The sequence below is a fragment of the Amblyomma americanum genome, chromosome 11, assembly GCF_052857255.1.
Source record: "Amblyomma americanum isolate KBUSLIRL-KWMA chromosome 11, ASM5285725v1, whole genome shotgun sequence".
Classification (NCBI taxonomy): Eukaryota; Metazoa; Arthropoda; class Arachnida; order Ixodida; family Ixodidae; genus Amblyomma; species Amblyomma americanum.
The window spans coordinates 52,449,921-52,471,676 of NC_135507.1; the positions used below are offsets into that span (position 1 = coordinate 52,449,921).

At 49.9% G+C, this 21,756-nt stretch overlaps 1 protein-coding gene across 1 annotated transcript in view; it reads left to right on the top strand.

Moving 5' to 3' along the window:
* gpp (DOT1 like histone lysine methyltransferase grappa) overlaps positions 1 to 21,756 on the top strand; it is an 83,168-nt gene that overhangs the window by 9,919 nt on the left and 51,493 nt on the right. Inside the window, 6 exon segments of the mRNA XM_077643021.1 lie at positions 851 to 925; positions 5,033 to 5,096; positions 9,258 to 9,395; positions 10,647 to 10,748; positions 11,521 to 11,723; positions 12,255 to 12,303. Of these exon segments, the coding sequence (XP_077499147.1) occupies positions 851 to 925; positions 5,033 to 5,096; positions 9,258 to 9,395; positions 10,647 to 10,748; positions 11,521 to 11,723; positions 12,255 to 12,303 (631 nt within the window).

Sequence of the window (21,756 nt, forward strand, 5' to 3'; positions counted from 1 at the left end):
TTGAATATATTCAGTAAAATATAAGAATAAAAAATTTAGGATGTATGTCTTATGTGTAAGTATTTAGAAAAGGGATTCAAAGTTGCAGAACTCGTGATGCTAAAATTCCGATCTGTAAGAACAATATTGCTCACATGAAACGCTTTAGGATGCAATGCAATGCTGTGTCAAAGGTGAACCGGGGTTGTCTTGGAGAAAACATCACCTGCTACACTGCTTGCAGCTCGGAATCGTTCAGAACATGCGTGCTACTTTCAAAGATACTCAGAATGCAGTGAATCTCCTGAACAGCGGCGAGAATGAAAGTTACAGAGGGGCACCTTTTGATGGTCTGGGCAGAGTAGTCATTGCTGTCTGAACTAAAATCAGACGAATGGACATCATTTCACTCATCACTGTTGCTTGCATCTGCAAAGTCAATGCTATGGAATTGTGAGAATACTGCCATTACTGAGCAGGGTTGATGCGAGATGAGGACACCACCTTGGATGCCTTGCTCGCTGTTATTGCTCTGTCTTGGATATTGCGGTCAGTTTAAAAGTGCTCCCTCATATGATTGGCTGTAAAATCTTATGCGAAACTGAAGCACAGTTCTTTTGCAACACACTGAACGGTACATGTCTAAAAACGGCCGTGGTTACTCTTTGGCCTTGAATCAAATTTATTGATTAGAATAAAGCACGCTAAGGAAAGGGTTCAGTCTTGAAAGCCTTCTACCTTTGACAGGGGGCCATTTTTCGCAGTTGCACCTGAAAAATATTTTTTTAGGGAACTTCTCTGTTTTGCCGTTTTATCACACAAGGACAGTGCTGAATTTCATGTGTTTATTTATTTTTTCTTTTCTTTTCAGCTGGGTCTGCGAGGATTTCCCAGAGCTCAAGGCAGCCATGGAAAACCATGTCCTCAATGACTATGACACCAAAAGGTGCATCTTCATTTGCCTGCTTTGGTGCAGTTTCTGATATCTTCGTGATGAAACTCGCCGAAATTTTGGCTTTGTTCTGATATCGGCTCGTTGGCATGTGGTGCGGGCCGATTTGCAGTTGCTTCTGTGGATCGGGTTGAGTTGCTGATGTTGAATTTGCAAGCTTGATTTCCTGATGGGAGCAGCTGTATTGATCTATCCTTATTGCGACAGTTTATCCAACTTGTTCTGATAAACTCGGAACAAGATAAGCTCAGTTGGTAGAGCACCGGACGCGGAATTCGGAGGTATGGGTCCGGATCCCACTGGCGGCATGTGGTTGTTTTTTCTTCTGCTTTTATTAATCTCCCATTGGTGAAAACTACAAATAAAAAAAAATACTTCCCCTATGCTCCATGGTTTCGGTGACTGTTGGCTTCAGTCATGTCGTTCTGACTGGGGTGGTTATTGTAGGCATTTTTCCATATTATTTTGCATTACTCAGTAGGCACCCATTCCACCATCTGAGCTTTTGTTAACTTGCATGCATACGGAGAAAGTAATTCTACTGTGCAGGACTGTTTTTGCAACCAGGCTTCTTGTGGGGATCCAGTGTTAAAAACCAGACGGCAGTCAGTTGACGGCATCTGCACATGCCGAGTCAAATATAATTGGGCACACTTGGCTGTCATGGAAAGGTGCATTCGACCTCGTTGCCCACTGCTGGCTGTGACAAAGCCAGGAACTCACTCTGTGCAATAGAAGTAAACCAGCAAACAACATGATTACAATATGCGCAAAACATTCGACGAACCACATACACGGGAGAAACACAAGGACTGCGCCAGTCCTTGTGTTTTTCCCGTGTGTGTGGTTCGTCGAATGTTTTGCGCACATCGTTCATCTGTATCACCATGCACCAACTAGGCCCAGCAGAAGTGTTATTGAACATGATTACAACAGGGAGCTGACCTTAGCCTGTTGGGGGAAGTGAGGGGGGGGGGGGGGGTGCAAATGCAGTTACTTTCCTTGCTAACCTTATTTTGGCAGACTTAGCGATGCATGAGCTTTGTTCACGTGGATTGATAGGGGCGAGAGAGTCTTGAGAGGAGCTGTCGCTTCACCCACTGAGCCTTCCTTATCTGTGGTGCTCGTTTTGAATGCACAATTGTTCCTTGTCTGATCGTTGCAGTCACACTTAACTTTGCACTCTCTTTAGAGTGTCGCCGCTTTGGGTCACACACGTGCATCCCGTGACATTGGCATTGTCGCGTAGGCTATCTTGATCTTTGTTTTGCATCGGCATTTGGTCATTTGATTCTGGCTGAAAGATGTGAGGTTGTGCCCGTGGCAGTGCCTGTTTGGATCTAGGGGCACTTCTCGAATGGTGTTTTCAGTTGTGGAGCGTTTTCTGCAGAAAGTTGGCTGCAGCTTTGTATGAAGTAAACAGAATAGTATTTTATTTATACGGTGTTTTGTTTCTTTGTTTTTTTATAAGATGGGGTGGGGTTGTCAATATTCTTAGAGATTTTGCGTGAAGTAACTGCCCATGGAAATACCTCCCGTTGAAGTTTACGAATGTAGGCCATAGTGCTAAAGCTGAGTTTGTTATGAGTATGAAAAATCGGTATATCTTTCAGTCGAGGAATTACAAGTGCATGTAGGCACAAGCTTGAAGGAGGGCCAAAAAAGGCGACTCTGGTGTAGGGGAGCCCGTGTCCTGAAATAGCACAAAAATGCCTAAGTGGTGTGCAGTGTTATTGTTCATTAAATAACTCCAAATGGTTGAATCCAGAGCCCTCCACTATGGTCACCTTTCTCTCCCTTGTTATCCCTAATCACATGATTCAGGGTAGCTTTAGCCACATGGAGAGTGGCAGGAAATGCGAAAATGGAGTGGGGTCGGTGAAGAGCCACACCAAACCAGGCGTCCGCCAAGAGTGTGACAGTTACGACACCTTTCCTTTCATTGTAAAACATTTGTATTTTTTGTGGCTGGAGTGACTCTACTGTGATATAGAGGTGACCATTGACAAGCAGATTGACGAGAACTTTGAAGATGTATGGTTCACTGGGTGTATTTGCGCCCTCAAAAGATCGAAATGGCACTTGGTGGCAGCACAGGCGACGTGTACTGGACTGCCATCACGGTCAGAATGACCTTGGCACAAAAGTGCCAAGGTCATAAAATAAAGTCTTAGTAAGGTAATAATAAAGTCTGTGCTTTATTCAACCATGACGCGGAATTTTCTGGATATGAAGCTTGCTTCGTTGCTGACACATTGTTGAATTACACATGCGTGGTTGAACTCACAAACAGCCTTGTCGTGTCGTGTCAGCATATTACCCAGCCCATCAAGTGAAGCTAAAAACGATAGCACTTCTGCCTACTGTGCGAAAGGAACAAAAGTGAAACGCAAAGCGACGCTTAAAACCTCTTGTAAGTACTAACTCACCAGACAAAGAGGGCGTTCAGTGTCCGAGAATGCATATATATGCCAGTAAACAATGGATATGCTGGAAACCACAAGCGATTTAATGCCCATCTTGGGCAAACAATGGTTTTTAAAAAAGCCTTAAAATTGAAAAGGGTTCTGAAGGTTGAAAATAGTTTAGTGCGGGTGTTTTTTCCAATGTAATATTGGTACGTTGAAAAAGACCTGGGAGCTAACACCACTGCAGATACTTTGCTACTTACATAAACACAATTGGCAGTTGGTCAGCACATTTTCAAGCTGTGAAAATGGAACTGTCTTGCTTGACATGCCTATGCTGGGGAAGAAATAAAGTTTTCTGTTGTGAAGGGCTGAAAACGATATTGAAATGACAGAGCACTTCACTGACATGATCTGGTTGAACACAGATGTTACGAAGGTGGTGCCTTACCTGATGAAGCTTTCATTAGCTTTTATCCTCTTAACGTCTTCTGGTTGATTGCCATGAATTTTCAGTATAATGGTTGCATGCTTAAAAGGTGAAGGCTACACCTCATAGGTTCATGCTTCACAGGTGTTAAATATTGGCATCATCTTCTGAAATTTTGGCAGCCAGTGGAGAAAGCAGCACTGTCAGTGCCTTTGCAGCTGAAGCACTACGATGGAGTTTTGTTCATAAAGCACTAGGCTGCAATGGTCAGCTGGTCTTGTGCACAAAGGGCAAATGCTCCCTTGGATAAGCATGGTCTATAGTCCGGTACACCTCAAGAATGCAGCGGTGAGTGCCCCTCAAAGAAGGCCCTCCAGCCAATTGGATCAACCGGTTCTATTTATGTTGCAGCTAATCCCCTATTGTGACATTGCAAGTGAATGAAAGGTGACTCTGTGAATTGGGATTAACTTAGACATCATGAAATCAATAGACTCCACTGGATAGGAGGGGGCTTCCTTGGGGGGTATTTGCCGCTGCATTCGAGTTGTATGTGTAGTCATTGTGTCTCTCTTTGCACAGAATGAAATACTGAGTAGCATGGGTTGAAAATACGGCAATAAAAATGTCTGCAAAAAAGAATGAGGATTTTTGCACTTGTGATCTGTATTTGATCTTTCATCGAATAAGTACAGATACATGTGTGTGGAAGCTGTTTAACTGAAACGATCTTTGATGATCTTGGTAGCTAATTTTTTGAGCGGGGGTTAAAATTCGCCTCTTTTCCTTTTTTATTTGACATGGCTTGCTAAATTCAGGTTGGAGGAAGTTGCCAATACCCGCCGCGGTGGCTCAGTGGTTAGGGCGCTCGACTACTGATCCGGAGTTCCCAGGTTCGAACCCGACCGCGGCGGCAGCGTTTCAATGGAAGCGAAACGTGTGCTGTGGGATGTCAGTGCACGTTAAAGGTCCCCAGGTGGTCGAAATTATTCAGGAGCCCTCCACTGCGGCACCACTACAGCACCCTTTCTTCTTTCACTGCCTCCTTTATCCCTTCCCTTAGGGTGCTTCAGGTGTCGGCCTTTCCTTTCCCCAAAAATTCAAGAGGTTATTACTGGCAGGTGGCCTGCATTTTCCTTTCAGAGACAAACCACCTGAGCTCCGTTGGCAGTGTGACCCTGTTTGTGGACGAACAAAGGTTCGGTGTGTGTGCTCTACTTTGAGTCCTGACCTGTTTGTTTCTCCGCGCATCTTCTCTTGCAGTTACGAGAGCATGCGGACCCTCTGTGACAAGTACAACAGGGCCATCGACAGCTTTCTGCAACTTGTGAGTTGGTTACTGTTGCTGTGCATTCAGTGTTGTTTTTGCTGGGAAGTTTTTACTCTGCTGCTGCTGCTTTAGGTGGTCTCCTTTCGGTAGCATGGTCTTCATACAGTCCCGAGACGCGGTGTGAATGTATACCGCACCTCGTCAGTTTCGTACGGTTATGCCAGCCGAGCATTTGTAGAGTCCGAGGCCATGTTTTCTGGCATTGACCCCTGGGAGGATTGATCTGTCCTCAGGTGAGTCGAAGCAGAGTGGGAGGTCTTCCACTTGGGCTTTGGTGGTTCAGTTGGGATGATAAGGTTTTGTTAGGCAAGTTATCAAGAAAGGAGCGCATTAATATCTGGGGACAAGTGTTCAACACGACCATGTTGCTTGCTCCGTTGGCTCAGAGACAGTGAAATGAAAAGAAGGAAAAATGTGCAAACAGTGTGCCTACATTTTTGGTTACCTCTGAACCAGCCTAGCTTAATCAGTAGGACCAGCTGATGTGTGCGCACTGCTGGAAACCAGCCTTCTTGAGAACTGAATTTCAAATATGGACAGTGCATAGCTCTCTCTAGAAGAGAGCAGTGTGACCTTTCTGAGAGCCTTGCTGCTGGTTGGCCTGACTTATTCCTATGTACAAACGTTAGCGCAAAATACGAGACATTCACAAGAAAGGTGGACAAGACGACTTCACAAGAAAGGTGGACAAGACAACGCGCGTTGTCTTGTCCACCTTTCTTCTGAATCTCTCTTATTTTGCGCTAACGTTTGTACATAGAACTATGCACCGACTAGCCCAGCAACAAGTGCTACTTGAGTGTCTTATTCCTTTATCAAGTAGTGCTTGCCCATGGAATTTCATCAAGGCATGTCTGCCAGACATTCCCACGACAGGAATGGTGTTAGAAGGGTAGAACGGATTCTTTTTGCACTTTTGTTGAGTTAGTGCTAACGGATACTGCTTAGGTTTCTGTTAGCAACCTCTTGGTCTGAGCGGTAAACTTTAGGGCAGAAAGGAACTTCGATCCAAGACTTTTTTTGTAGTGATGCACAGTCTGTGCTTTTCGCTTGAACTGCAGTCTCTTGCAACTACTACAGCTTTTCCTTCGTAGTAGTAGTACTAAATTGTTTGCAACAGCTGTTGGCACGGAAGCCCATTTCATTAAGCTTTTGTGGTCTTCTGAGGCAGCCGTTCCTGTTGGATTATTTCTTTGGCAGAACTTAACAGAGTGCTTGTATATAGTGTCCGTTCTATCAATGACTATTGATAGCTCTGCTGGAACGCAACTTCTTGAATACTCGCAACAAAAACATGGGTGGGGCCAGGTATGGTGCAGGTGTGGAAAGGTGGCAAAGATATAATCCTTGTTCTTGTGCATGAAGAAACTGCTTCCAGAGGCAGAGGTTAGAATTGCAGGAGAGGTTGGTTTACAGGTGGAACCATATAATCTATTCTCGTATGCAGTCTCGCTTAGCCTAAACATTTGTCTTGTACTGTCTACATTGTTTGTGCTCTATCTGCGAGAGCTGCATACCTCAAAACAGGTAAACGACATGTTAGGCTGCACTGAACGGGCTGTGAAGGGTTCTTGTTGATTGTGTTTCTCTTATAGCCTATAACCAGCAGTGCGGCTGTTTCCTGAAGTAGAACTGATTGCAGGTCTGAAAAATAGTTGAACGCTGTGCCAGATGTGCCATATATTTCACCTGCAGCTTTGTTTATCGAGCTTATAATTTATGAGTCTGTGGCTTTAACTTTTTTACCTTAGTCATTTTTTTACTGTGCCTTTTGTTCACTCGAGTTCTTGCTTTAAAAATCGGCTTGAGTGGCGTTTCTTGCCCATCTGATTTGATGCGCTTCACGGAAGCTTCGCATTTTAACATTCCGTGCTGTGAGAGACAACCGTGCATCGGTGTCAGGTACAGACAGGGGTCCGTGCGATGACAGATGCAGAAAGCTGCATTGGCAGGAATTTTCAGTATCAAGGAATGCAGAGAGCCAAAGGTGCCGTGAGCAGAGCGCATCCCTTGATGGACATTGAAGGCGTCATGACCATATAGGAATGGCTAAACGTTTTGTTTAAACCATTTTTCTTGGCAGGAGCCGTGCGCTTAGTTGGCTGCATTGAATTAGTCACTGATTTACTGGTAATGTGAAAAGCATAGTGAGCGGTACAAAATCGGGCAACATGAGTCTTCACACTTCCCCACATGTGTGTCCGTCCCACTGGTGGTAATGTAAGTACGCCATCTTTGTGCCATCCTCCCACGTTAAAATTTTAACTGAGCAGTGAAAAGCCCGCTTTGCAAGCAGTAGCGGTTTGCACCGTGTCTTCTTCGGTCATTTCTTTTCCGTCACCCACGAGTACTCTCGCTCGTGGCCTGAACAAACGCTTCTCCCCACCCTGTCCCAAATCCCCGGCCCATTGTTGCCAACATGCTGTCACGCTGCTGCTGCCAATATGCTGCCGTCGTTGCTTGGCCTCTTCACTCCCCTCTCCCGCTTGGCCTCTGCCTCCTGTGCCGATGGCCACCTCCTGCTGTGTGCGTGATTCAAACCGTCACCTCGCCAACCCGTGTCTCGCCTCCCGCCGCCAACTCTGTGGATTGCATCACGCCGGACAACGGTTACGTCACTTCCTTTTCACGTGGGGATGCCTGGAGGTCTTTGGTGATACCAGTTGCAAGGCTCCTCTTTGAATCCCGGTTACCATATAATCGCGTGTAAGGGCCGCCTCCCCCCGTTTTGGACTAGACAATTGCAAAAAAAAAAAAAACAGAAAAGGTTATGCAGTGTTGTTTTTTTATGCAACAGTAACTTGGCTTCGGCTAGTTGGTAACAGTTTTTTGAAAACATAGCATGAAAAAGAGGCAGGGACGACGCAGATGTAGACTGGACAGGCACTATGTTTTCAAAAAACTGTTACCAACAAGCCCAAACCAAGCTACTGTTTTTTTTTTCATTCCTGAATGGACTGCACCTTTAAAATTCGCACCTGAATTATAAAATAGTTGGCCCTTACACAAGTTTGCTGCGGAGGTTAACGGATGGTGGTGTCATGCGAGCTGTGCAGCCAGCTATCGGCACTGTGCACCTTTAATTTCCTCACAATATTTGTGCTTTGTCCAACACTGCTTTGTTTGAGCACTGCAGGATGGCATGACAATCTGCTAACCTCCGATTTTGGCCCAGTCGGAGCACCGGGTTTTGATACATAGGCTATTTGGGCAGGTTCGCAACTGGTGTAATCAAAGAGCTCTGCAGGGTTTCTTGTGAAGGTGGGGTGGTGTTTTTTACACCCATTTCTCAGATAATTGGGTCACTTGAAGGGGGGCATCCACGGCTTCATTTCTATTGAAAAAAAATTTGATTTGTTTCTCGGATGCAGTGCAGATTGGAAACCGTTGTCCGGCTTGCCTTTTACGACTACACTGCATTGCGCTGCCCTATCTTTTAACTATTCCTCCTTTCATGATTTTGTTCATAATTTGTTTGCTGGGATGTTGCAGTACATGTATGTGCCCCAACATTTTTTTTTGTAGTCTTGAATCAGCTGTAGGCTTGTCTGCGCATCATTGTGCATTTGCGATCGTAACTGATTTGTTGCTATGCTAAGCCTTGTTGGACTGGCTTCCCTGTTTGCATTATACCGTCTTCCTTTGGAGTTTTTTTTTTCTTTCTGAATAGTTCTATTTATGCAGCACATACTTTTCCACGAGTTCTTATGCTTATTAAATAAATCTGGATTGACAAAAGTTTTGTTTTCTGAATTTTTAGTTCACTGGTTGTTCATAGCTTGGCCGTGATGAATGTACTGACATGGCTGATGTTTCTGCCCCATCTAGTAGTGCATGCATTTTGCCTCTGTAGTGATTTGTCAGCCTCTTATGATGTCGTCGTGGAGCAGGGAGCGCCTTGACCTATTGAAATAGCACTCTCACGTGCCCACTGTTTGGCATATCATGGTCATTGTCTAGTGGTTAGCTCAATTGATACTTTGGGTAAAATGTGCTTGGTGCTCACCAATGTTCTTACCTAAACCTCCTCATGCAAGCACTGTACGTTCATACTTCTGAAAGTGTAGCACAGCACATCGTTGCCATGTCAGCGTGCGCTCGTCTGGAGATCAGAGCGGCAGGGGTGCCAACAAGCGGTATTTTGTGGTCTTTGTACAGTGGAAGGGCACGTCACGTCCCGAGCGGCTGCACACGCGACCGTCGACAGGACTGCTGCGTCACATCCTGCAGCAGGTCTACAACACGGCCATCACAGATCCCGAGCGGCTCAACTCTTATGAGCCCTTCTCTCCTGAGGTGAGCAAGCAAGCCGGGGGGGCTCGTTCCACTGAATGCTCTGTGGGAGCTGGTTTTCAGTCGGAGTAACTCTCTCACTGCGTCAGGGTTGTTGTGCTTCAGCCGAGCTCTTGTGGTGAAGTTTTGCATGAAATGGCGTCGCCATATAGCAGGGCATTGTGACACATTTTCATCGGCCACATGACCTATTTAAACGGGTCACATCATGCATGTGACCAGATAATTTTTCAGATTATGCCCATGTAAGGCTGACTGGAGAAAATTCAACTTGTGTGTTTTCGTGTGGAATATTTATTAGTGCAAGTGCTAAAAGAAAGTGGTTAGCAGGTAGAGCTCAGTCTCAGGTATGTCCATGTAGCCTTACATCTCCAACCGTTGTTGCTTTGCGATGTCTTGAATTTTTGCTCATGGTATTACCACCGTGAGTACTGCTGTGGTACACGATGCAGCACTGTGTCGCAACTGGTAAACGTATTGCCTTTCCTGTGTGATAATGCATGCAGGAAATTCATGTTTATCGGTCTGTTATGTCTGTATAATTGCAGGCTGATTAGGTCAGATGAGAAAGTTGGAACAAGGGGTGGGATCAGTTTAAACGACATGTGTGATGATGTCATTTTGAGCAGACAGCAATCACGAGATGGGGGGAAGAGGGGATCAGGGTGGATCTGGTCATAACTGTTTACTCTGGGAAACATATTGTGCTGCCAAAAACTGGAAAAAAAATAAAATATGGATATCGGCCGGGTTGGCTCAGTGGTTGGGGTGCTCGGCTCGAGCCAGAGTTCCCGGTTTCAAACCCAGGGGCAGTAGAAACAGTCTTTCACTCCCACCATCCTCCCTTCCCTTATGGTGTGGTTGGGGTGTCCACTGAGGTGTGAGACAGTTACTGTGCCACTTCCTTTCCTCAAAAACCAATTTTAATTTTTTTCCCACGAAAATATGGATGTTTTCATTTCCACTGACAAAAAAAACATCAATTTTCTATAGCTCTTGTTGCCACATAGCAGCATTGTTCACATGGAATGTGAGCAAGGTCACCATGTTTAAGCCTTCAGCTTTTAAGTTAGGGAGCTGAAGTTTTTAGCGTTTCATGTTTTGTGGTTAGCTTCTTAATTAGTGTTTCATGTTTTGTGGTCAGCGTCTTAATCTTTCTAGGCTCTATGTTCCTTCTCAGGAAGGTGGATTTCTGTACAACTTCATATGTACGGGGCTGTTTTACATGTCTTGCCTCTCCCTCTCTCCCTGCAGGTCTATGGGGAGACATCTTTCGAGTTTGTCGCACAGATGATCAGCGAGCTGGATTTCAGCTCGGATGATGTCTTCGTCGATCTTGGAAGTGGTGTGGGCCAGGTCAGTTTTTCATGGATATCTTTAATTTCTTTTTTTTTTCTGAAATGTGCATGTCAGAAGCTCTAGGCAGGTGCTGTTGAGACCCATGTCAGTGTGCTGCACCCCCCCCCCCCCCTTCCCCCAATGTTATCAGCACCTTAGGTAGCCCTCTATATATTAGGTAGTCCTAGTGTACCTGAATCAGCAAGGTGCTCATGCGAAGCTTGGGACCGTGGACATAAGATTGCTAAGCTGAGCCATCTTGTGGTGTGCGAATCGCCACAATGCAAGCTTGCCTTGATGCTCAGACTCGAATATATTCTTTGTCTAATGTAATTACCCAGGTGTGCATGCATACTTGCAATTATACATACATGCACACATACATACATAATCAGTTTGAGCTCAAGTAACCTGAGTAGGTGGACTCTTCAGTGAACTTACCGCAGCGGTGGCCTAGTGGTCTGAGCATCTGCCTCGCATGCGGGCGGTGCGGTGTTCAATCCCCAGTGCCTCCGGGCACCCACCAGTGATACAATGGGTTCAAGCTTTCCCCTGGACTGGCGCTTGGCTGGCTTCTTTAGGGTGAAACGCTTGGGAAAAGGTCTTTGACTCCTCGTTGAATAGAAGAAACAACCCTGTGCCATGACGTTCTTTGGGCACAAATGCCGTCGCACCATAAAAATTCATCGTCGTCATCATCCACCAAGAACTTGTCATCATGCGCCTGTTGCAAACGCACACCAAGTCTGCAATGTCCTCTCGCTTAGCCACCCTCATCCTGCCTCTCCAGGTGGTTCTGCAGGTGGCAGCTGCAACCCCGTGCAAGCTGTGCATTGGCATCGAGAAGGCCGAGGTGCCCTCACGGTATGCCGAGTCCATGGACGAGCTCTTCCAGTTCTGGATGCGCTGGTACGGCAAGACGCACGGGGACTACCAGCTCATCAGGGGCGACTTCCTGAATGAGACACACAGGGAGAAGGTCATGAATGCCTCGTGAGTAGCTCTGCACAACCCCTTCCCCAGCTTCTTGATTGTGTGTGCCTGCAGTGTTGCTTGCAGTGGAGTCTCATTTAGGGATGCTGCCAACAAAAACTAAGCTAGGTGGTATAGCTTGATTAGGATTGACTTAAAAGTAAGGAAAATAGCTCTAAATGCTGTGTCCACCCTTAACCCACTTACATGAGTAGTCAACCCACTACTCATAGGTCTGGTGTTTGTTCATGTGATTTTGCATTGCATGGCCGGTTCTAGTGTTTCATTCATTTTCATTATTTCTAGTATTCATATTTTTACACTGTTTTAGTTTTCTAAGGTCATATAACTGCCGTTGCTGTCTGGTATTCGGCGGTAGGAATTCGTGGCAGCTTCTTGACTTCCCTAGTTTGTTTTCATCCTTGATTCCATTCTTTCTTCATTACAGCACTGCACACTAAATTGATTCTATTGCATTTGCCTTAGCGGCCTCCTTGATTCGCACGGTGCATTTAAATGCTTCAACGTTTTTTGTTCTTTCCCCGTCACCAGGATTGTTTTCGTCAACAACTTTGCATTTGGACCAACAGTAGACCACATGGTGAGTAAGGCTGACATCCTCGAAACAACCTTTCTCTTCCTTGTGCACGTTTTTTCATAACCAAGCTAGGGCTAATTTTGGCACCCATCGCAGTGGCTCAGTGGCGGCTGAGCTGCTGAGTCCGAGGTCATGAGGTCATTTATAATACAGTCGAGCCCACATATAACGGCCCCACTTATGACGAACTTTCACTTGTAACGAACGAGACCTGCGCGAATGGCACAGAGTCACACGTATAACGAACGTCATTAAGCCCTGCTGATCGGTTACAGCGAACGGACGGCGTAAACCCGGCGCCGTGATGCGAGATAACCTGCCTCTGACCCCTTTGTGCACCTGGCACGCGGCATGTTTTTCCCGAGACTCATCGCAGGCCAACTGCCCGCCCTGTTTCGCGCCGCTCTCGAGCTAGCTACCCTTCCCCGGCGACGCGACTTCCAAGATCGCCCTCCCGCCCCTCCTCGCAACTCCGTTCCCCTCTCCTCACTCTCTTGCAAATCCGCGCGTGGCCTCCACGATCAACCGCGCCGGTGCCGATCGCGGAGGCCACGCTCCGTGAAGCAGGCCTTCCGTGGGAGCCAAGAGGTGGCTGCACTGACGCTCACGGACGCCCCTCATTGGTCTCTGCGCTGGCGCTGTGCATCTGTATCTTTAGCTCGATTGGCTTGATTGCCGCCTGTGCACGTTGCACGTCTACCCCATCGCGTACTTTTGTCACCCTTGTTGCGGTGCGGATGTTTCGATAGCTTCGTTCAAATCTCGGGCCCTGGTTGTAATTCGGGATGGCGGACAGGAGCACCGTGCCCATTTCCGTTGTATTCAGCGGTAGAGATTATGAAAGCGGCCTGTGCGGAGGTGGTGACCACTGGCGAGCGGAACTGCTTCCGCAAGGCCAGCTTCGTCGACACAGTGTCTGATGCCGAGCCTGATACTTCGGAAGATGACCAGCCCGGAGGCAATTTGTGGCATCGCGTCGTCGACTCCGACATGGGGGGTCGTGACATTGGTTGGAATGATTTTATTTCTGTCGATGGCGACGCCGACACCGCGGAGCCGTGCACGGACGAGGGCATCGTTTCTGAAGTGCGGGACGAGAGTGACGCAGAGGAATCGGATGAGGATGAAACTTCGGAGCCAACACCCATAAGTGCGCCTGTAGCAATGAGCTACATAGAGAGCCTCGGACAGCTTGTCTATGCCAAGGGCCTCGGCGATAGCACGCTTCTGCTTTAAATAAACTGGAAACTTCCCTCATTGGATCTGCGCTGCAGAAACAAACGTCCATCACGGACTTTTTCGCAAAGAAAAAATTTTGTGTTTTGACAAGCAACTGTCTTTAAAGCTGTGGTCCACTTACTAAGAACTTTGGGATATAACGAACGGATGCCGCATAGCGCTCATGCTCGTTATAAGCGGGCTCGACTGTACAGACATGATTTGCTTAAATTGCTTTTTTGTAGGTGCTTGTTTGCATATTGTCTTTGCTATTTTTTTCTTCTGTAATATGACTGGTTCATTCCATTACGTTTGTACTAGACCTAAATGACTGTTGAGGCATACTAAAAATAATGTCTATCTATGGCTTTATTGATAGCCAGTGTGCAGCTTTAAGACGCTAAACCCTACAGACCTTGTGTCATGTGTCACTCGCCTTTTTTCTTTCAAATCGCATACCCTCAAATAAAGAGGTTGTCTTGGAATTGGAGGGTATTAATGCTTGCTGACTTAAGTGTTTTGTTGCTGTCAGAACCAACTATAGAAAGATCAATTTCATTCACTGTTGCTGCTGCCGTGATTGGGAGCCTGTGGCTGATCACAAGCTTCTGAAATGTTATGCCCCAAAAGCTCCTTAGTTCTCTTACTGTTATTTTGAATTCTTGAGTAGTTTGAGCCAGGTGGCAGAGTCCCACCTCAATGCAAAGAGGTCTGCATGCAAAACAACTCTCACGCAAATCAGTTTTAGCACCGATAACTGGATCTGGGCATGCAATAACCACTGTACCAACTCATGTGAATATTTGCTTTCCAGGTCAGATCATGACAGATGTTAGGGATCTTTTGAGTGGTCACTTAAAATGTGTCTTGTGCTGGAATTCATATTCATGGGAATGTGAACAGTTTGCCCAATCGTCACTCGCCTGCTTGCGACATCTTTAAAAAGGCAGTGGTCTGATGTTCAAGAGAGTTGGGCGATAAGCGGGATGCTTTGGTTTGTTTAGACCCCAGGCGTCACACGTGCACAGGGAGATCTCGGATATGGGCAAGTCACACATGCACAGTGAGGTTTCAGATATAGGAAAGTTATGCCTGCACAGTCAGATCCCAGATATAGGCAAGTCACGGATGCACAGTCCGATCCCAGATATTGGCAAGTCACACGTACATAGTCAGATCCCAGATATTGGCAAGTCACATGTGCACAGTCAGATCCCGGATATTGGCAAGTCACACATGCACAGTCAGATCCCAGGTATTGGCAAGTCATACATACACAGTCAGATCCCAGATATTGGCAAGTCACACGTGCACAGTCAGATCCCGGATATTGGCAAGTCACACGTGCACAGTCAGATCCCAGGTATTGGCAAGTCACGTGTGCAGTCAAATCCCGGATATTGGCAAGTCACATGTACACAGTCAGATTCCGGATATTGGCAAATCAGACATGCACAGTCAGATTGCAGATATTGGCAGGTCACATGTGGACAGTTGGATCCCGAATAATGGCAAGTCATATGTGCTGTCTGATTTCAGATATTGGCAAGTCTAACGTGCAGTCAGACCCTGGATATTGGCAAGTCACGTGCACAGTCAGATCCCAGATATTGGCAGGTCACACGTGCAGTTAGATCTCAGACATTGGCAAGTCAAGCGTGCATAGTTAGATCCCAGATATTGGCAAGTCACACGTGCTTAGTTAGATCCCGGATATAGGCAAGTCATGCATGCAGTTAGATCCTAGATTTTGGCAAGTCACACGTGCAGTCAGATGCTGGATATTGGCAAGTCACACGTACACAGTCAGATTTCGGATATTGGCAAGTCACACGTTGTGGATTTCTCAGTAGGCACAGGCCACTACCCACTGCGGGTTCGAGCTTCGCGCGAGCCAAGGGCCCCAATCAGCCGTCACCGCACGCACCCTGGGGCACCGCTGCGGCGGCGTTCAACCTCTGCAGAGAGGAGAGCGGCTCGCCGCAAGAAACAGGCCTCCAAGTTCACAAAAGAGACGTTTATTGACGCCGTCCTCCAGTGGTACACACACACACTCAACAGTCACCCCGTCCCGGGGCGCGCTCAGAGCAAGGCTCCGGTGCGCGCTCGGGGCAACAAGAGAAATGCGCGCCGCTAGCACGCCGCTGCAGGAGACTGTCCCCGCGGCAGTGCTGTGATCTCTCTCGTGTCGGCCGTTGGGCCGTTTGCGAGAGAGAGTGGGCAGTCAACGCAAGGTGCGCCTGTCAGAGGTCGTTGGACCCCTGGACAGGCTCGAGCCGCGGCGGATCGAGGACCCACGCTGGCGAGCTCGAGTATGAACTGGTCCGAATGGCAGAGGCCGGCCCGGACGAACAGCAACGTACGCACCTTACGCTGTCTCGGAGGGGTCGCTCTCTCTCTGGGCCCCGCTCGGACGGTCGCGCGCCGCACGACCACCCAAAACAGGTCCCGAATTCCCGCCAAAAGTCACCAATGGCAAAGGCCCTTGGGAAGCCGGGGGCGGAGCTGCGGCCGAATGACAGCGATTAGCCACCAGCCGTCTCCGCCGCCCGAGGCGGGAGAAAGGGAAAGAGCGACGCGGGATGCCGCGCAGACGCCACGGCGGGAATCTAGCAGGCTTCCCACATCCTCCTCTCCATAAATGCCCTCCTACCCATCGGCGGAAGCGTGCGGCAAAATAATAATAATAATAATAAAAAAAATTAATCCATATAAAGCTACCACACTTCAGTTCCAGCCATAAACTCAAAAGACAAACAAACAAGAACAGAAAACAAACAACACTTGCATACGTTCCAAGGAGACAAAACTAACTACACTGTACACTGTACACAAGGCCAGCTGACAGGTGGCCTGCAGCCTCATAATGTTAGGTGGCGCGGCCCATTGGGCCTGTCGGCGGCCAACTCACACTTTTGCTGCCTTCAGGGTCCCGGTGGACGATTTATTGACGGCGGTCCCATGTCCTCCACAAGGTCATCAAAGTTGAGCATGAGGACGTCGATGACGCTCGACGATCCCGAAGAGGACCCGCAGCCCGACACCTCCTCGCCTGGAGTTTCCGATCCCGGTGGACCACTTGCCTGTCCGCCGCTAGGCGCCGGCACTCCGGGGGCCAACAGCGCGGCCGTCAGACTGCAGCGACCTTCGGCGGGAACCCCAACGGGAAAGGGTGCTGTCCTTCCTGCCCCCCTCTCGGCGTTGCCTTTGATCTTGGGAACACGCACATCATCACAGGCACGCACCGGCACAGAAGCGGACATTGATCAGTGACAACGACCCGCTCGTCGGAATCGTCCCGAGGCGCCGTGGCAGGGGTCAAAGGACACACAGGCGCACTCTTCACGCTCCCCATAGCCACACGAAAAACCATGCCGCGAGACACTCGCTCCTCCTTAACGAGCAAACCACTCCCCAGCCGGAAGGGGAGACTTTCGCCGACCCCTTCGCGAACCAGCCGGTCCCGCGTTCGCGAGGAAAGCCGCACCCATGGGTCAGAACGTAAATGAAAAGAAGGCGCGCTGTACAAAAAAAGGCCATCTCTGCGCTACAAGAAAAGTGCAATCGCGAGTAGGCTGAAGCTTACATTTGTACAAGTCTGGTTTAAAAAAAACTGAACGCCAACGCAAATGTATATTACATATGTACAGATCTCGGAACATTAGAAGAAACAACGAATAAACTGGAAACAAAAACATGCTAGAGACTGACTAAAACAAACAAACGACTAAATAACTGGACAAGGCTGGAACTGAGCATGCGGCAAAAAAAAGAAAAAGAAACCGCCGTGCTTCACCTGGGGTAGGGCCTGATGAGAAAGCTCGCCAGCTAGCTGAGGCTGCGTGCCTTCGGTTGCGGAAGAGTCCACCATCCGGCATCAATCACATCGGTGACCGTCGCCTCAGATTGTACCGGTGCTCGGTACGGTTGCGTTCCGCAGCGCCAGTTGTGCCTTTGCGCTTGCTTGTGATACCAGTGGGTACTGACGCAAAGTCGTCAGACTGTGACGCATAGGCCTTCAGGTCTGCGATGTGGGCACAGCTGGTTTTCCCCGTAAGGGGATCCTCCAACAGGTACACGAGCGGCGACCAGACTCTGACCACTCGGTACGGACCAAGCCACTTAGCCACTCGCATCACTAAGAACGTGGTTGCGCTTCAGGACAAGATCACCCGCCTGAAAAGTCAGGCTGCGGTGCTTGCGGTCATACTGAGCCTTCTGTTGGGCTCTGGCTGCCGCCAAACTCTGCCTTGCTCTGTTGAGAGCCCGACCAAGCCGGTCCCGAAGCGTCGACGCATAAGCAGAGCAGTCTGCCCGCGTCAGCTCATCCCCGAGCTGGCTCTGCACGACGTTTGACATCGGATTCGCCAGCTCCCTCCTGAAATTGAGGAAGGCAAGAGAGAAACCAGTTGAGCGATTCTCAGCTGTTCGAATGGCGAACGCAAATTCGCTCAAATGGTCTGCCCAGTCCTTTTGACACTCGGCAAAGGCCACCAGCATTGGCTTGAGCGTTCGGTTGATTCGCTCGGTCAAGTTGGACTGGGGATGGTAGGGTGAAGTGGTGTAGTGCTCAATTCCGAGGGAACGGCACGTGTTACCGAACACCCGAGTGGTGAAATAGGACGCATTGTCCGTGATCAGTCTTTCCGGAAAGCCGAACCAACAGAACACTTCCTGGAGTTTATCCAGCACCGCTCGTGCTGACACTTTCCGAAGCGGGTACAACTCGACCCATTTGGAAAAATGGTCAGCTACTACCATCAGGTGAATGAACCCCTGCTTACTCCTGGGGAAAGGCCCCATCAGATTGCAGGTGGCCATCTGTCACGGACGCACACTGTCAATTGGTTTCATCATTCCGGGCGGCTTGCCGCCCCTTGACTTCACCACTTGACAGACATGGCAGGAACGGCAATAGCGGAAAATGTCACGCTTCATGCCGGGCCACGTCACCGATTGACTCAGTTTTGCAAAAACTTTGGAGCCACTCAGGTGACCGGCCAGGGGTTCGTCATGAGAAAATCGCAACAGTGCGCCTCTCAGACTTTTGGGGATAACCACCTTGAACGGGTCAATGGACTCATCATCGGTGGCTATGTATTTCAGCACGAGCCCGTCATGGTCCAGCAAATATGAATTCCCCGGGGCTCGCCGCGACACTTGCTGGCTTTTACCCCCTGCGCCCGCTACAATACAAGTAGCGTCTCGGCGCTCAGTCTCCCTGAGACCGTCGCTCATCTCGCGACACATGGAGTCATTTTGCTGGGCTTTCAGCAGCTCTTTCCGGCTGAAAACGATTCCTGTTACCCCAGAGGGGGGCCTGGTCTCGTCCCCCTTCAGGTTTGCAGCCAAAATTTCCGCTCGCGACGGCGTCTCCGAGGCGCTCACGCGGAGCTTTGCCTCTCGCCCGCTTTGCGAAGCGCTGCTTGCCTGGTTAGCGGAATGGGTTAGACCGTTCGCGGGCTCCCCCTCCTTGCCGCCCGGCGGCTCGTCCGCTTTTTCGCCCGCTCCGCCTGCTGGCGTCAAGGCGCCGCTGGCGAGTGGGGCACGGGATAGCGCGTCAGCTACCACGTTCGTGCTCCCCTTTCGATACTGCACCGAAAAGTCGTAATGCTGTATCAGGAGAGCCCAGCGCGCCAGCCGACCCGCAGGCTCGCGGAGCCGCATCAGCCAACTGAGCGCACTGTGGTCTGTCTGCACCACGAATTGCGTTCCGTCAAGGTAGACGTCGAATTTCCGCAGTGCAAACACGATGGCGAGGCACTCCTTCTCGGTCACGGAATAATTCCTCTCCGAGGGCAGCAAGGAGCGGCTGGCAAAGGCCAGCGGCTGCAGCACGCCATCGAAATCCTGTAGGAGAACTGCTCCTAAACCCAGATCGCTCGCATCAGTCTGGACTACGAACTGTCTGGTCAGGTCGGGTAGCCTGAGCTGCGCTGTCTCGGCAATGGCACTAGACAGGAGGCGAAAGGATCGCTCTTGCTCGGGCCCCCATCGCCACGCGGCAGTCTTTCCCAAGAGCTTGGTCAAGGGTGCCTGCACGCGGGCACAGGACGGGATGAACGACCGATAGAAATTGGCCTTTCCCAGAAAACGGCGGAGGCCGCGTATGTCCTTGGGCACGGGAAACTCGAGTATGGCTCGGAGTTTGTCCGCATCGGGCTCAATGGAGCCCTCGCCCAGCGTGAACCCTAGCAACTGAACTCGGGTCCGCGCTATTTGGGCTTTCGCAGGATTCAAAGTCATCCCAGCAGCCCGTACCCTCGCGAGCACGTCGGCAATGTGGCCTAAGTGCTCATCGAAGGTTCGTGAATAAATCACGATATCGTCCAGGTAGCAATGGCGTGAGACCATTTAGCTTCCCCTAGGACGCGGTCCATGAGCCTCTGAAAAGTCGCAGGACCATTGCAGAGACCGAAGGGCATGCGAGTGAACTCAATCAGCCCTCTTTGGCACGTGAACGCGGTCTTAGACCGGTAAGCGTCCGCCATCTGGACCTGTAGGTAACCTTTGGAGGCATCTAGTGTGGAAAAGTACCGCGCACTGCCCAGGTTTCCTACGATTGAGCTGATCGTCGGGAGCGGATAGGCATCCTTTCGAGTCAGCGCATTCAGACGGCGATAATCCACACACAACCGGTGGCTGCCATCTTTCTTAGGCACCAACACAACCGGAGACGCCCAAGCGCTGGACGAGCGACGGATAATGTCCGCCGACAGCATCTCATCCAGCAATCCATCGATCACCTGCCTTTTCGCAAGGCTGACGGGTCTGGGGTTGCACTTCAAAGGAAGCGCATCTCCGGTGTGGATCTTGTGGCTCACTAGATTAGTACAGCCAGGTTGATACGTGAAGAGCTCATCGTACTGACGCAACAGTGCTGTCGAACGAGCCTTCTGAGTGTCATCCAACGTTACCGCAAAGGCGGCCAGCGGATGTGGTGCCTGGTCGTGCCGCGCCGCTCGGTCCCAAAGGGGAGCGTGAACGACGGAACGCTCGACACAAGGGCTTGGCCCTGGTCGCTGAGTGTGGCACTCTCCGAACGCCTTCACTGCGCAGTCAGTTGACGCCCGTGGGCAGATGAACGGCTTCAGCTGGGAAAATGGTCCGTCGCGATAGCCGCCATTCGCAATGTCCACCACGAGCCCGGTTTTCAGGAGAAAGTCCCTTCCGAGAATCATGGGTACACTGAAGCCGGGGAGGTGGATGAAACGAGTGCGTCTCGTCCGCTCTCCCCACCTGACAGTCAGCCTCGCGGCGCCAGCCGAATGGGCTACGCCTTTCGCAAGGTTGAATGTCGTACGGCAGTCCCGCAAGCGCACCGAGTGCTTTTGCAAGTGGGACAACACCTCTTCACCGAACAAGGAGGCAGTGGCTCCCGTATCCAGTAATGCCAAAAATTCGCGGCCAGCAATGGTGACCGGAATAAACGGCGCGTGCTCATTAGCAAGGCAGCTTGCTCTGTACGCTGAGGGGATTAGCAAGGATTGGGCCGGTCGTCCCTTTACGACCGACCCGCGCCGCCATTTCCCTGCCTCAAAGGAGACCTGGTTACGGGGCATTCTCTCGCTAAGTGCCCCGTCTCTTGACAGCGGAAACAGCGCACACCGCCGCGAGCTTGGTCGCGGAACAATGGCGCCTCTCCCTGCCTGGTTCCGCCCGTTGCACGGCCAAAGGGCTGGCTGATTCGGGTTTCCCCCTCCGCTGTGCGTTGGGGCGCTTGGCGTCCCTGGGCAGGCGGTCCAGGAAACGGTGCAGCGCAGGCTGTACGTCTCCTGTAGGAGTAGGGATCGAGAGCTCGTTCGCTCAACTCCGATACTTCGTTTTGCCCGCTAACGGCTGCAGAGGCAGCGAGTGCGGGTGGTCGCCGGTTGGGTCGGGGCATGGCCCCTCTCCATGCAGAGCGTGGCTCGAGGGCCTCGCTTGCCGGCGGTGGCTGACGATAGGCGCGCGCGGCGAGAATGTCGCCTTGAATTCGCTTTGCCTCGGCGGCCAGCTCCTCAAAATCTCAGAACCGGCCTCCGCGCAGGTATGCCGAAAAAGTCGGATGTGCCTGCCTGATCTGATCGTCCTTTCCACACGTTCCTCGTTCGAGGCTCTGGGCTCGGCGATTGAGAAAAGGTCCTACATCGCACGTACGTACTCCAGGAGTGACTCATCCGGAGCCTGTGTACGGAGCTCCAACTCTCGCCGCATCCTACGCTCATAGTCAGCGGGAGGAATTCGCGCAAGAATGCT